Raw genomic sequence first — 15,081 nt, forward strand, 5'->3', positions numbered from 1 at the left:
CTGCGGTCGTGTCCTGCGTCCGATGTCCGGTGTCCCTTGTCTCTCTTGTGTCTCTTGTGTCTCTGCGGTCTACCTATCATATTAAATTGTATTATAGGAGACAGGAGGAGAGATGTGCCCCTGGGCGGCAGGCCAGCCATTATGCAAATTCAATTTAATTGTTTTTGTGTCGCTCCAGGCAGCAGGAGCAGCAGCAGCATCAGCAAGAGATTTAATGGGCGATGGTCTTTGAGGCGGAAAATAAGAAGATAGACAGTCGCTATGCACTTCTCCTTCGACGATAATGGAAAATGCTACTGCGGCGTGGGTTCTGAGCAGAACTATTGGGTGTTTTACGAGTGGAATTCCTTGGAGGAAGAGCTCAACTTTGAGTCGAGCAGAAAGTATACGTTTTAGGGATACTTTTGTAGTGTTTCCTACCAAAAGATACTTTTGTATCTTTGCGTTATTACTGTATCTTTATGATAAAAAATACATTTCTGCCTTCCCCTTTTTATACGAAAAGGATACTTTAAGATACCAGTATCTTAGGCAGATATTTGTTTCCTATAAACAGATATTTGTATTTGTATATTTTTCAGATATTTTCGTATCTGCGTAATGTGATTTTCCCTCGTCAAAGTCCGGGTAAACTCCCAAAGATTGATACTTACAAGTGTGCTGCCATCCTTAAGATACTTTTGAGAAATTATCACCATCTTTGGGCATCTTTGGGCATGCCTTATAGTCATATTGTGTGCCGCTGCTCCTCGTAGGATATTCCTCCTGCCCATCGCCAATTGTATCTTTTAGATGGGGCTTGAAGTTTTTCGTTTGCTTGGAGCCACATCAAGCATACCAAATGCCCAGCAGCCATCCGTAACCGAAATGTTGTATGTGACGGACTATTGATTGAGGGTTCGCTCGCTCTCACTCGCTCTCCCCTGCTCTTTCTCTCTCTCTCTCTCTGTGGGATAGAACCCTACATCCATATCGAAACCACAGCACTCACTACACCGCACCGCACCGCACCGCACCGCACCACACCTCACCCCACTTCCCGCAGCGTCATCCCTTCTGCTAATGAGGGGCTAAGCCTCAGTCCCTTCCGCTTGACTGCGTCACCCCCAAAAGCCACCCAAGAGCCACCCTCCTTTTGCTCGATGCCCAAAAGTAACCCCAAAAAAAAAAAAAAAAAAAAAGTGATAGCCTGCCCCTGCCGCCGGCCCCCCTCCCATCAAAAGTTTCTGCAAACTAAACAAAAACCACTAATTAGTGCGCACGCTTCATCAATGGCCGCAAACAAACAAAAAAAAAAAATTAATTTTTTTTTGGTGGCGGTGGGGGAGTGGGGTGAAACCACCAGCAAAGGAAAAATCAGTGAGGCGGTGGGGTGGGGAAATAAACGTATTATTAAGTGTGTGGTATTACGCATACGCAGCGTGCCCCCGCCCGCCAGTCACAAGTGCCCCACCACTTAATTATGGGTCAACATCAACGAACGAATGAAGGAACGAACGAACGAACAGACGAACGAATGCCATTTCCATTGCGCCTCTCGCATTTTCCTTTATACATAAAAAATAAGTTATTAGTGGCGTCACAGAAGCATAAAAAACTAATGGAAAATCATCAGGAGGAAAGGGAGAAGGAGTGAAGGAGAGAAGGTGCGCGGGCGGAGGTTCCTTGGTAATAAGTCAAGTAATTAAATAGAAGGTTAATTTGTTTTTGCCAGCTTTTCCGAGCGGGGAAGAAAGTGCAGACTCGTCTCTGCAGCTCTCCGTCTCCCGCCTCCATCTCCCGCTGCAGGCAATCAAAATAAGCGGCTTATTAGAGAAGGGAAAAGGCACACTGCAAAGGCACAGGCACAGGCAAAGGAAAGCCGAAGCCTAGCCTTGCCTCGAGGCTGTAATGTTATTATAACTATGTATTTATAAGGGGTGTTCAATGGGTGGGGGGGGAAGGGAGTTGTAACTAAGAAGATATCGATTTAATTCCAACCCCAACCCACTGGGGAGGCAGCGGCAGCAGCAGCAGCAGCAGCAGCAGCAGCAGCAGCAGCAGCAGGCAATCAGGCAGCAGGCGCCCTGACAAGCAGCCTGGCGGCTGGCTGTCAGGCAGGATGGCTGTCAGGCAGAAATAGAGCGCTACAGGCTACAGGACACACGGACTAAGTCAATTATGGGGCAAGAATAAATGAGCAATTCAAAGGGGTATCCCCGCCCACGGGGAAGGGATACGGAAAGGGTTCGTTCGTTCGTTCGTTCGTTCGTTGTATCCTTTCCGCAGAGGTGCAAATGGGATACAGATACGCGTACCATTGCCTACTTTCGAGCATAAAAATTGCATTTTAATGGGACTTTAATTACTTATGCGAAAGGTACAACACAACATTTGTGTGGCACGTGGCACGTGGCACACAGGTACACCGTAGTGTGCAGACAGACACGCAGAGTGAGAGATACATGAATGTGTTTATAATCTGATTATCCCACTCTTTGTGGTCGCTCCCTCTCCCTCTCCATCACCCATTCCCCCCCCATACCCCCCCATATATCGTCGACTCTCGACTATGGCTCACCCTCTAATTCGCTCTCCCCCTCTGTTCTCTTTTGTATACAACTTTTGCAGATACGGAACCATTATATCAACCAAGGCGATTTTAGATAAAACAACAAACAAATGTAAAGGTATTTTTTTCTTCACCATTCTCATCATTATTTTATTTATGTGTGTTTTTCGTATATGTATTATTAGTATGTGTTTATGTACCCAAAAAATACCTATAAAAATACTACAAAACAACAAAAAAGAAAAACAAAAACGAAAAAAAGTAAAGAGAAAACTAAATTTCATTGAAATATTATTTTAATTTTTGTTTATTTATTTATTTTTTTTTTTTTAAGAAATTCTGAATACTTTTCAAAGAATTTCCAGACTTGAAAAATCGAAAAGAATAGATTTCCCTAGATATTGGAGAGCATAGTATTCAGCATTTTCCCCACTTCGATTTAGTTCTTGTAAATTGGTTTTTCTTTTGAAACGTCAGATATTATTATGGCTTGTTCGTTATACAAAATATATATTTATACATTGTGTACTATGCTTTTGTGTAGATACAGTATGATTTTGAACCATACCAAAGAAATGACTCGATTGGAAATATTCCGATTATTCACTTGATTTCCCTTCTACTGGATATTGTTTTATGAGTTCCGTTTCCTTCTCATTTCGCAATCGTGTCATTCATGCATTCCACTCTATATATTGTATACAACATACTCCAGTATTACCAGTATTATCAACTGCTACAGATGCACCCCAACTACTACTACTCTACTGCTAATGATAATGATAATGACAATGACCATAACGATACTATATATATACTATAATATAACCGATAACTGAACAAGCTGTAAAATTTGTACAACTGTGAAAGGCTTTCTCTGTCGATGTGTGTGCGTGTATTAATATAAATATAGATTTTTCTCTTTAATTTTATTTCATTTCCGATTTACTTTATATATTTTTAAAGATCGGAGTTCTTTTTAGTATGTTTCAGTAATATTTCGGTATTTATAGTATTGACAGTATTTTATTGAGTATTTTTAGCATTTATTTAAATTTGTTTCTCGAATTTTCTTCACAATTTTTCTCTGAATCGTTTTAAAAAGATGTTCAGTATTCCATTATATTATGAATATTTCGTATAATTAAGTTTGTCTATTTTTTGTACTATTTTTTGGATTTGTTTTGCAGTATTTATTGTGTATTTTACTTGAATTGAAACCAAATTAATTATTAATTAAATTATCACCCGTTTTTTCTTCTCTTTCTTTGCTCCGCTCAATAAATATTTTGTTTTTGTTTCAATTTTGTTTTCGTTGCACGTGACCCAACTCCAAAAAATATACGGACATATATTCGTTTTATTTTATTCGCATTTTTTTTATATCGGTTCTTGATTGAATTCCGTTTTCAATTTTCAATTTGTGTGCCAACAAAAACTATTGGAAATCTAAATAAACACCACACACACTCTCTTTCTGTCTCTATCTCGATATGTCGTATATATATATTTATACATGCAATTAAAAAAATATATAAAAATAAATAAAAAATTCCCCCACCCACAACCCGTCAACACAACCCGCAACAACACACAAAAAACAAATACAACAACAAACAACAACAAAAAAAAACAACGAAAAACAAAAACAAAATATGCTTTTTTGCAGGTTACGGCTTCGTCGACTTCGAGCAGCCAGCCTTCGCCGAGTGCGCCGTCAAGGGACTGCAGGGGAAGGGCGTGCAAGCTCAGATGGCCAAAGTGGGTATCTGGGTGCTTCATAGGCCGGCCATTGTACGTTTGTTTGCATGCAAGTAATACTCACCCCCCACACACCGCCCAAAAAGAAGTCCCCATTCCCAACCCAACCCCAACCCCGAACCCCAGATCCTAGAACCTGAGAAACCCAGTTGAAAGCCCAGTTAAATCCATATCAATCCCCACCCGCCTTAAATCCAGCTCCAATTCATCTATTCATTTCGTTTACTGTACTGACCACGCCTCCACCAGCTGCCTCCTACTTCTTCTAGCTCCTATCTAAGTTTTTTCTAAGTTTTTCTCTAGAATTCTCTCCTCCTTGTTTAATGGCTGATTAAGTTTCGATTAGTTTTTAATCCTCTTCTGGAAAACTCCTTTCAAAGCGTGGAAAAGCAAATCTCTTTTTTGAAATTACATGTGTATTCTTTTGAATTTTTCTGTATTATTTCTGTTTCACATCCCTCTCGAATCCTGCCCCAAACCCGTGTCCTGTCAAAACCCAAAACCAATCCTCTAGCCCATCCCCTAGCTCGTAGTGTTGTTTCAAGACTCTCTTTGTATAACCGTTTGTCGTATACCAAAAACCACACATACTCGTACTTATCCTCCATTATAACCGAACTAGAGACTACAAACAATTTGTCTAGTATTTAAAAAACCTGAAAAACCAAAAATTCTAGAACTTAACGCTCCCTTTTGTTGGTTTTCTTTTTCGCTAGAGGTAGTGTTCCATTGGATACAAACAATCGATAGATATGACTATAATTAGTGTACATTCGATATATTCGATTGAGAATTAATGCATTTATTAATGGCATTCATTAGTTATGAAGCAGACAGTCATCAAATAAATAATCCTTCTCTTTAATCTTCCTTTAGCAGTTGCAAAAAACAATTGAATTATTGAATACAGAAATACTCCACCACAAAAACCAAAAAAAAAATTCCAATAGTGTCCATAAGTGAGAGATTTGTTTTGGTAAATTAATTGCATTAAGCATTATAGTACAGGTATTTAATTGTAATTATAGCGTATAATCTCATGCTCATTAGGTATACACAGCATACCACATGCATATATACTGCAGTATGTATGGTATATACTCGTACTCGTACTCGTACTCGTAGTATACATATAGATAGGTATCCTCCATAAAGATATTCGATTTAGGTGTAGTTTTATGTATATACAGCCCCCTACTCGTATAATCCACCAAGTTAGTCATAAAAAATACGTTTATTCTATTTTGAAGTACATTTAGACATTTTTGAACCTCATCCCACCATTACACCCCCCTTAGGGGATTCTTACTTTCAAAGCGGAACTCCACAGATTATAGAACACACAGATTGAAGCAGATGTAAAAAACGATACAGAATTCCAACAAAGAGCAGCGTAAGCTGTTGATCCCTCTCATAAATGAGACGACGTATAGCGAAGTGTAACGAAGAAAGTGAGAGTGAGCAAGCGATGGCTTGCCTTCTGCCGAGAGCGGGCTCTACTAATGGAACCAACTTGCCCTCTCGGCTCTAAGAGAGACGTTCTACAGGCTACGGATGGACCTTCGAAAGAGAGCAGATGTGGCAGAGACCACTGCTTGCATGACGATGATCATGATCCTTCATCTATGTGCTCTATAATCTCTGGTTATCCTTTATAATAACATGAACTCGTACTTTTGATATTTTCTTTAAGTATTTTCCATCCTTTTGATCTGTTTTGGTTTCTATTTCAAGATAGCTATAAAGAAAACTTATCCTAAAACTTAAGTAAAATATACATCAATCTTTAGAATATCATTTATTTTTTTTGATCAGTTGATTTTGGATTGTAGTTTAGTTCCTAAACATCTGGGAAATATGGGTAGATTCTAGCAAAAAAAAAAAAACAAAAACTCATTGATTTAAGTAGAGAAAGTCGCCCCAAACCCAACACCCAACACCCGCCACCCCCCATTCGCCACATCTCCATTTCGGGGGGTGGAGACATTCCACTTGTAAACATGCCACAAACAATAATTAGCAGCCACTTAACAGAGGCTTATGGATTGCTGGAATCTGTTGGAATCTGTTGGAGTCTGCAGCTATTTAGCCATTCATTCGTGCATAAATTAAATAATTTGTGAAACAAATCAAAAAGTTTTTATCGTTGATGGAAGAGCTTATGCGGCTCCCCCTCTCGTGGCATTAAATGCTCATTAAAAAACATGCAAAAACATGGCTAAAATAAAAAGGTTTTGTTGGCCAACAATAGTCGAAACACACACCGAAAAACACACATGTACTTTGGTATTTGCGTAGGCCTTAAACCATAGAAAAACCATAGAAACACACACACACATGAAACATCTCCAAATAGAAACAAGTAAATATATATAGCGTATGAATCGAATCTCTCTCTACATATATATATATATATATCTCTCTCTCTCTTCTGCTATTACATCATATATATATCGTATATATATATATATTCATATATATTCAACTAAATATATATATTCTACATATTCAACTGTATAAACCGTATACTCGTGTATTTTGAAGTTATAGCCAGCCAAACAAAAAAAAAAGTATATAACCACCAACCTGTACTACTACTACTACTCCATCTACTACTACTACTCCAACTACTACTCCAACTATTACTCGTACTGCAACCTGCTCTTGAAACAGTTGTGTTGTTTGTTGAGTTTGAGTACGCAAATTGCTACAAACCTGTGCCGGCCAAAATATCAATCAAACCAAATACCAATCTTAACTCTAAGTATAAACAACAACAAACAGATCTCATTTAAACCCTAAGACATACCATATACTAAATCAGCTGATCAGGTATTTAACTTAGTTAAGCCATCTCTATACCACCATCTCCAGTCTGTCATATATCCATACATGTATGAGGGAACACCACCAAAGCCACCACCACCACCACCAGCAGATACTGTATCTATCTATATCGAAAAGTTCGGGGGGGTATATATTTTGTGATAGGTCTATGGATGCTCCCTCTCTCTGAGAGAGGGAGCTCCTTTTTTTGTGTTGTGTTTAAGATATTGCTTAAGTCTGTGAGGCTTTCATACACCGATACATTCTCATAGCAGTCAGGCACACTTCACACAGATACACCCACACACACACACACACACACTAACACACGCACACTAACACTCAGACAACAGACAACAGACAAGCCACAGATAAAGAGTTCGACAACACAGATACATTTTTGGAAAGAAATTTGAATTTTTACTAATGACAAAATCTCTCTATGTTCTTAATCTCTCTCTCTACTCCCCTCTCTCTCTCTCTCTCTCTCTCTCTCTCTCTCCCCCTCTCTCGTTTACACACATACACATACATATGCACACACACACGCACACCCACACGCGTACACCTATACCACAACAATGCTTACTGCCAATTGCTTTTGTGTAACGTTTAACATTTGTGTCCAACAACAAAACAAAACAAATCAAAAACCAAACGAAATCCAAACTAAAAACTGATTCACTTCGATTGATCTTCAACCACCAACCACCAACCACCAAACGCAACAATCAACCAATCCACCGAATACTCCAACGAATACTCTCCACAACCCTGTGCGTGTGCGTGTGTGTTGAACTCTGACCCGAAATCCGCATACAACAACCAACACAGCAACAGGAACAGGATCCCACAAATTTGTATATTGCAAATTTGCCGCCCCACTTCAAAGAAACTGATCTGGAGGCAATGCTATCGAAATACGGACAAGTTGTTTCGACCAGAATATTGCGTGATCAGCAGATGAACTCAAAGGGTAAGCATATAGCCCCTCGAACACCCCATAGATCATAGATAAATATATCCATTCTTCTTTTTGCTTAGGCGTTGGCTTTGCCCGCATGGAGAGCCGCGAAAAGTGCGAGCAAATCATTCAGATGTTCAATGGTAACACAATACCGGGTGCCAAAGATCCACTATTGGTGAAGTTCGCCGATGGCGGACCCAAAAAGAAGAATCTCTTCAAGACCCCCGACCCGAATGCCCGTGCGTGGCGCGATGTCTCCGCCGAGGGCATACCCGTCACCTATGACCCGAGCATGCAGCAGAACGGGGTCAGCGTCAATGTGGGCACTCCCATCGGTGTGCCGTATTCGCGTTTCGGTGCCCCCCAGGTGGGTGGCTATCCAGTGGCTGGGTCCCAGTGGATACCCGGCTACATGATGACCCAACCGCTCGCTCAGGTAGACGATCAGGTGAGTTGCAACAACAACAACAACAACAAACAGCAACAGTGACAGCAAATTTTTGATGAAAGAATGGAATGGAAACTAATAGAATATTCCGTCTCTCTTTTTGCAGTACATGCAAATGGCTGCCGCTCCGCAGTTGGGCGTCACCTCATACAAGCCGGAGGCCGTCAATCAGGTGCAACCACGCGGCATTTCGATGATGGTCAGTGGCGACACGGCCGTGCCATATGGAACTATGATGCCACAGTTGGCCACCCTGCAGATTGGCAACTCTGTAAGCAATCGACCGATCCCCCATGCCCCCCCGCATGTCCGTAAAGGCTCTTTCTCTCGAAAAAAAAAGTGTACCCCCGCACAGATATATAGCATATACATATATCTGATCCATATACGTATAAATATATATATGGTTTATATCTGTTTGGATTGAAAAGAAAGAAAGAGAGTTCTCTACCACTTGCCCCATGCCACATGCCACACATGAAGCGGCACTGCTTGAACCGAGGCCGTGTTCTTGTGTGCGCCTCGCCTCGAATGATAATATCTTTAATAATTTGATATATAATTTGTACTCTTTCTATTCTTTTCTTTTATTCCTTTCTCTGGTTTTTTTGTTATTTGAAATGTTTTTGCTTTCTTGGTTTGTTCTATATAAATTTTTCGTTTCTTTTCGGTTTTCTTTTATAGAACTTTTCTCCATCGTTACAGTATATTAGTCCAACTTATCCATATTATGCACCACAACCAACTATTATACCAACAATGCCAATGACAGATTCCGAACAGGCTAGCACAGCTGCATCACCCGACGAGGCATACACACAGTATCCACATCAAGCCGCTCCCAAATAGGTCTTCGCGAGGTGAGTGATGTCTCTCTCTTCTCTCTGTCTGTCTCTGCATCTCTCTGTCTGACTCTCTGTCTCTGTCTCTCTCTGTCTCTGTCTCTGTTCTTTGTTTTGCTCTCACTCTCTCTCTATAAATCTCTGAATTTGAGTTTCTTCAAGCTCTCTTTGTCAAGACCAACCCCTAATACACCCCACCCCATAAAGTTCTCTAGAGAAGAGTGTTCCATTCCCCCCAACCACATCGTCCCCACCCACATCGTCCCCACCCACACCCAACCATCAAAAACTGATTTAGTTGCCATTCCTTTATTCCATTTTTGGGTTGTAGCACACTACACGATACTCGAATCTCTTGCGTTAGCCAACACTGTTTTGCATGTGCGCCGTGCGCTCTTAGAGCTTAGATCTGTCTCTCGAACCAAAAATACCATACACCCCCAACCAACCTCCCACCACCGAATAAACCCAAATTGATGTTCATATATCACTCGCCTCATCATTTCATTTGCTTTGCATTCAGAGCTTCTTTCCAAAAATTGAAACTGAGCCCTCTCCCAGGGATTCAATGTTTCCCAACACTGCTTGAACACACTTGCCAACACTGCTCACACACACTAACAACAGATACACTGACAATCATCGGCTTCATGTGTTTTTGAGTGCTGCCTGTTGTTGCTTGCCTGTTTGCTTCAGATATCTGTTCAATCACCACCAAATCAACCAATCAATCAATCAATTAATAATATATTTCAATCAATACTAAAACCAATGTAATTTTACTTGTTTTTTTTTTAATGCTGCTTTTTAATGATACAACAACAAAAACAACAATGACAATCGACAACATCACTTCTCTATTTCTCTCTCTATCTCTCTCTCTCTCATATATATACAGTATAGTTACTAAGCAGTCTAATCACTGGTAATCCGTACTAGGTAAATATCATCCATGTACTGCATGAGTCCTCCCCCCGCTCCCCCCCACTACCGCTCCAGACCAAAAAAAATCCCCTGAACTACAGAGAATCGTTTAACATTATATTTGATCGTATCTAATGGAAGTTTCGTTTCTTCTAGCTATAATCTGTTAGTACCCCATTTGAGTACTATATAAATTGGACGAGTGAGAGAGCATGCCCCAGAGCAAGAGGAGGAGGAACATCAAACACTACAACTACAACAACAACAACAACAACAGCAGGAGCATCAGAAGCAGGAGCAGAAGCAGAAGAAGCAGTAGCACATCGGATATAGAAGATAACCACCACCACCACCACCACCACATGAACAACCAACAGATCGAACATTCAGAATCGGATAAATCAGACAAGAAGACAAGAAAACCATGCAGTTCACATAAAATAAATGTTTAAAAATACAGATACAGATAAAGATAAAGAAAACAGAAGAAATCCCGAAACCGAAAGCTAAGAATCAGAATAATGTTTAAATAAGTGAGAAATGGAGGAGATGAAGTTTAGGAGGTACATGATTTGAGATGCATGTAGGCAAGCGGAGAAGAAGGAGCAAAGAGCATAGAGAGAGAATAGAGAGCAAAGCAGAGCAGAGCAGAGCAAAGCAAAGCTTCCAAGCAGAGAAAAAGAGAAAAAGAAAATGAAAGAAGCGAGTAAAAAGGGAAGAAAGCAAAGACTAAACTTAAATAATAGAAAATAGTTATACACTAAATGAAAACAGCAAGGATCCGCACAGAGAAAACGGAAGCAGAAAGAGAAACAGCAAAGATGCTTAACAACAGAAGGGAAAATCAGAAAATCAACAACAAGAACAACAAACGATAGGCAGTCGAAAATATTTACAAAAAGATAACTGCTAAAAAACAGGAAGATAAAATAAATAAAGAAAGAAAGGGGGAAATTGAAGGAAAGTAAAGGAATGAAAAAAAAGAGAGTAGAGGAAAGGAAAGGAAACGAAAAGAAAGTCTAACGGGGGGCAAAGTTAAGTAATGGATAACTTGAGGAACATCTGCAAGGAAATCCAATAGCAGTCGGAGCTCTAGTTAAGATCTAGTTTCGTTAAGTGAGGGAAAAAGATAAGGAAAAGCAAAAGGAAAACTGCAAGGCGAACGATCCCCCGCGAGAGGATCGACGTAAAAGAGAAAGAGGATGTAAAAATAGAAAAAGAAAGAATACAAAAATATATAACTATTTTGCTAATTTTGAGCTAGCAAAACAAAACCTAAGCAGACAGAAATTTGTGAAGTGAAATGATGAAAAGCGGAAGAAACCGAAACCCGAAACTAAACAAAAAATTAATATGTGTGCAATGTATGTTAAAAAAAAAGAGTAAAGAGTAAACGAAGAAGAGGAGAAAATAAACAACAAAAAACCCCCAAAAACACTTTGATGATGAAAACAAAAACAAACAAAAAACAAAAACCTAAATCTTAAGTCGAACTTCAGCAAAATCTAGAGAAAAAGAAACACGAAGAAAGCGAAAGCGAAAGTATAAGAAAAAGAAAAAAGAACAACAATTTTTTTTGTACCTTATAGGCAACATTTTCTTTGTTTTTGTGGCCTTCTATAATGAAGAGTAGGGGGAGGCAATCCCCCACCTATGTTTTGTTCTGTTTGTCTAATTTGTAATATTTATTTTGTATTTTGTTGAACAGTGTTGAACAGCACAAAGCAGAAGCAGAAGAAGAAAGATAAAGATAGAGAGAGCAGCAGAAGCAGAAAGCGTAGATAGCGACAAAAACATGGGAAGATCTTCGGTTTCTTCTCCCCCATTTCCTCGAATGAAAATGCAAATTGTATAAAGCAAAGATCCAAAAACAAAACGAAAAGAAAATGAACATGAAATTGAAAAAACATGTCTATCTCCCTTTTTGACGTTAATTTTTTTTTTTGTGCTATCCAAGCAGTCAAAGGAGAAGACGAAACATAACTTTAAATGAAAAACAAAAAGAGAGGATGAAAAAGATTCCCCCCAAGTGGGGCGAACACTAGTTTAAGACTTAGCGAAAAAAACAAAAAGTAAAACTAAAAAAAAAAACCTAAAGAACATAAGAAAAATTGCAGTAAGCAGCAGATTCAGTAGCTCTAGAGATCTAAAAACAATGGAGAATAAGCGAAGCGACAGCGAAGGCAAACGATGGAAGTGCGAGTGGAAGTACGAGTAGATGTAGAAGTAGAAGTGAAAGTGAAAGTGAAGAAGAATGGATAAAGAGGAGGAAGAGAAAAGAAAATCTTGTACTAGTTTTTAGCATATTTTTTGTGCTCATCAGTCGATTTAATGAATGAATTTTTTGTAGCTGTCTACAGTTTTTTACGTTTAACTGTTTTTTAGACATATTACTAAAGGTAAAAACCAAGTTAGATATAGTATTTTTTTTCTGCAAAATGCAAGAGAATAAAAGAAAACGGATGGAGGAGATAAACGGATGATTAGGAGGAAAGGAAACCAAGAGGCAAACACTTTATAAAAGGGAACGTAGCGAAAACCAACCAACAGAACACACACAAAAAGTAGCAAAAAACAACAAAAAAAACAAAAACATAAAACAAAAAACATGGCAAATAAATTGGAAATTGTAGCACTGTAGTTTAGCTTTTGTGAAAGAGGAAGGGAAGAGCGAAAAGATAGAGAAGAAAGTGAAGGGAAGACCGAAAGGCAAAACGATAGAACGGGATAATGTTGGAGTAAAGTTTTTTTTTTGAAGAGTTAGCCGGAGTTAGGATCAACAGCCGAAAGAAGAGAAGCAGAGCAGATATAATAAAAAATAAGATTAATGTTTAAAGAAGAAAAAACAAAAAAAAAAATAAGAAGCAGCAGTAAGAAAGAAGAACTACGTTTAGTGAAACTTAGTTGATAAGCGAGGATTTCTTTAGTCTTGTAAGCGTCTCTTAAGTAGAGTTTGGAGAATGTAGAATGTAGAATGGAGATTGGACAATGGAGAAGCAAGTTTAGAATTGAAATTGAACACTTTTTCAGAGCCTAGCCTATATTTATTTTCTTGACACAGACACACACTTAAAAACACACACAAACACAGACATAGACGCAGACGCAGACAGACAGACATCCATTGTATTTGTGATTTTTTCGAATTTTAAAAAAAGAGAAACAGGAACGAAGTATGTGAGTATGCGCGGATCCAAATGGAGTGAGAGGAATAGACAGATCTGGGACAGGATTGCCAACTTGCATTCGGACACACACACACACACATACATAGAGGACGCATAGGGGACACCACTGACTGATACACTCACAGAGAAAACAACATTCCTGAGCAAAGTCTTTGAATTGATTTGATTTGATTTTCGTATATGATGTGTATGGGGACTGGGACTGCCAACACGATATCTCGGTTTAGAGCTGTCAGGTCGCATCAGCCACAAGATCATCTGCATATATATCCACATATTATATAGACATAACATACATACTATATACAAAAAGTAAGAAACACAACGCCAAAAGTCTTCCTAAGCCCAAAACCAAAACCTCAACAAAATATGCAAATGTTATTCTTGTTTTCTTCTTACTACTTACTCGTATGATTATTTTGCTTTAGACTGACTACGAACTAAAATTTAAAGAAATTAAAAATAAAAACAAATGCAGGATGGACACACACGGACACACACACACACACACAGACATACATAAATATGTAGCTCTTAATGCAGGCATCGGAAAAAGTTTCTAGAGGGAGAGGGAGAAAGCGAGGGATCACGGGAAATATTTTGCCAAAACATTCCAAAAGCAAAGCAATGAAAATGAGAAAATTCTTGGGGGAGGATGCCTGCATTTCTTGTCATCGGCAGAAGAATCACAAATACAATAGCAAACGAAATCGAACTAAAATATGTATGTTTGTAACTTTTTTCAATTTTCCACACACTCACACACACGCATACTCGAACTCTCTCACACACACACACACAACACACACAAAGTGCAATTTTTTTCTATAGTTTTTATTGATTTTTTTTTTTTTTTTTGTTGTCGTTAGCAGCAAACAACTTAAGCAAATTGAGAAAGCATTAAACTCTAAGTTATTTATAAATCGATGAGGGAAATGCGATGATCCCTGGGAAGGCAGAAATGAAATGTATGTTTTAGGCAAAGAAGAGAGGAGAAAAGAAGAGAACGAGTCGAAGGAACGGAGGAGCGTAAACTAGTATATAAGATCAAAGCATTAGCGAGTAAGTTTAGCGAACCTAAGTACAGTGTTGACAGGCGCGAATAAACGGAACACAGCGGAGCGAAGCGATAAAGAAGAAGAGTGTCGACGAGGTAGGACATATAATTTTTAGAGGGTAGTCAAAAAAGAGGAGTCGCGACAGGCGCCCCATTAGCTTGGTTAGTTGGAGAGCGATGACCGACAGACACATCCACACACACACCACACACACACACACATGTAGCAAGTTGTAGTTTTTGTGTAGTTAGAGAGAGAGAGCTAGCGAGCGATAGAGCAGTGTTGGTAAACGCCGCGCTGCGCCGTGCCGCACAGTTTGAGGTTAGGTTTAATTTTGGAACAGGAGGAAAGTAAAGCAAGAAAGCAAGAGCATGGGTAAACAATAAAATCAATCGACGAGAGCGGATAAGGAGAAGGAGTAGTGTTCTAATCTAAAAGCTATACTGATTTCTTTTGTGTATTCGACAAACTTGAAACTCGTTTGTGTTGCGTCTGTATTTTGTTTTAATTTAATAC

The 15,081-nt window shown here is 39.1% G+C and overlaps 1 protein-coding gene across 17 annotated transcripts in view; it reads left to right on the forward strand.

Annotated features, from left to right (window-relative positions):
• Positions 1-14,761, forward strand: part of LOC108151727 (protein alan shepard) — a 158,625-nt gene extending 143,864 nt beyond the window's left edge. For 5 of the 17 annotated variants that reach the window (XM_033387126.1, XM_033387127.1, XM_033387128.1 and 2 more), the window contains 7 exons: positions 2,611-2,669; positions 4,221-4,345; positions 7,973-8,114; positions 8,183-8,553; positions 8,660-8,824; positions 9,238-9,413; positions 10,476-14,761. In XM_033387126.1, the coding sequence (XP_033243017.1) occupies positions 2,611-2,669; positions 4,221-4,345; positions 7,973-8,114; positions 8,183-8,553; positions 8,660-8,824; positions 9,238-9,402 (1,027 nt within the window). In that variant the 3' untranslated portion in view covers positions 9,403-9,413; positions 10,476-14,761. Of the gene's footprint in view, positions 1-2,610; positions 2,670-4,220; positions 4,346-7,972; positions 8,115-8,182; positions 8,554-8,659; positions 8,825-9,237; positions 9,414-10,293; positions 10,335-10,475 lie in introns of all 17 variants that reach the window. The other 12 variants (XM_017280516.2, XM_017280517.2, XM_017280509.2 and 9 more) reach the window with 9 other exon arrangements.
• The last annotated feature ends 320 nt before the right edge of the window (positions 14,762-15,081 follow it).

The sequence above is a fragment of the Drosophila miranda genome, chromosome XR (genome assembly GCF_003369915.1).
Source record: "Drosophila miranda strain MSH22 chromosome XR, D.miranda_PacBio2.1, whole genome shotgun sequence".
Lineage (NCBI taxonomy): Eukaryota > Metazoa > Arthropoda > Insecta > Diptera > Drosophilidae > Drosophila > Drosophila miranda.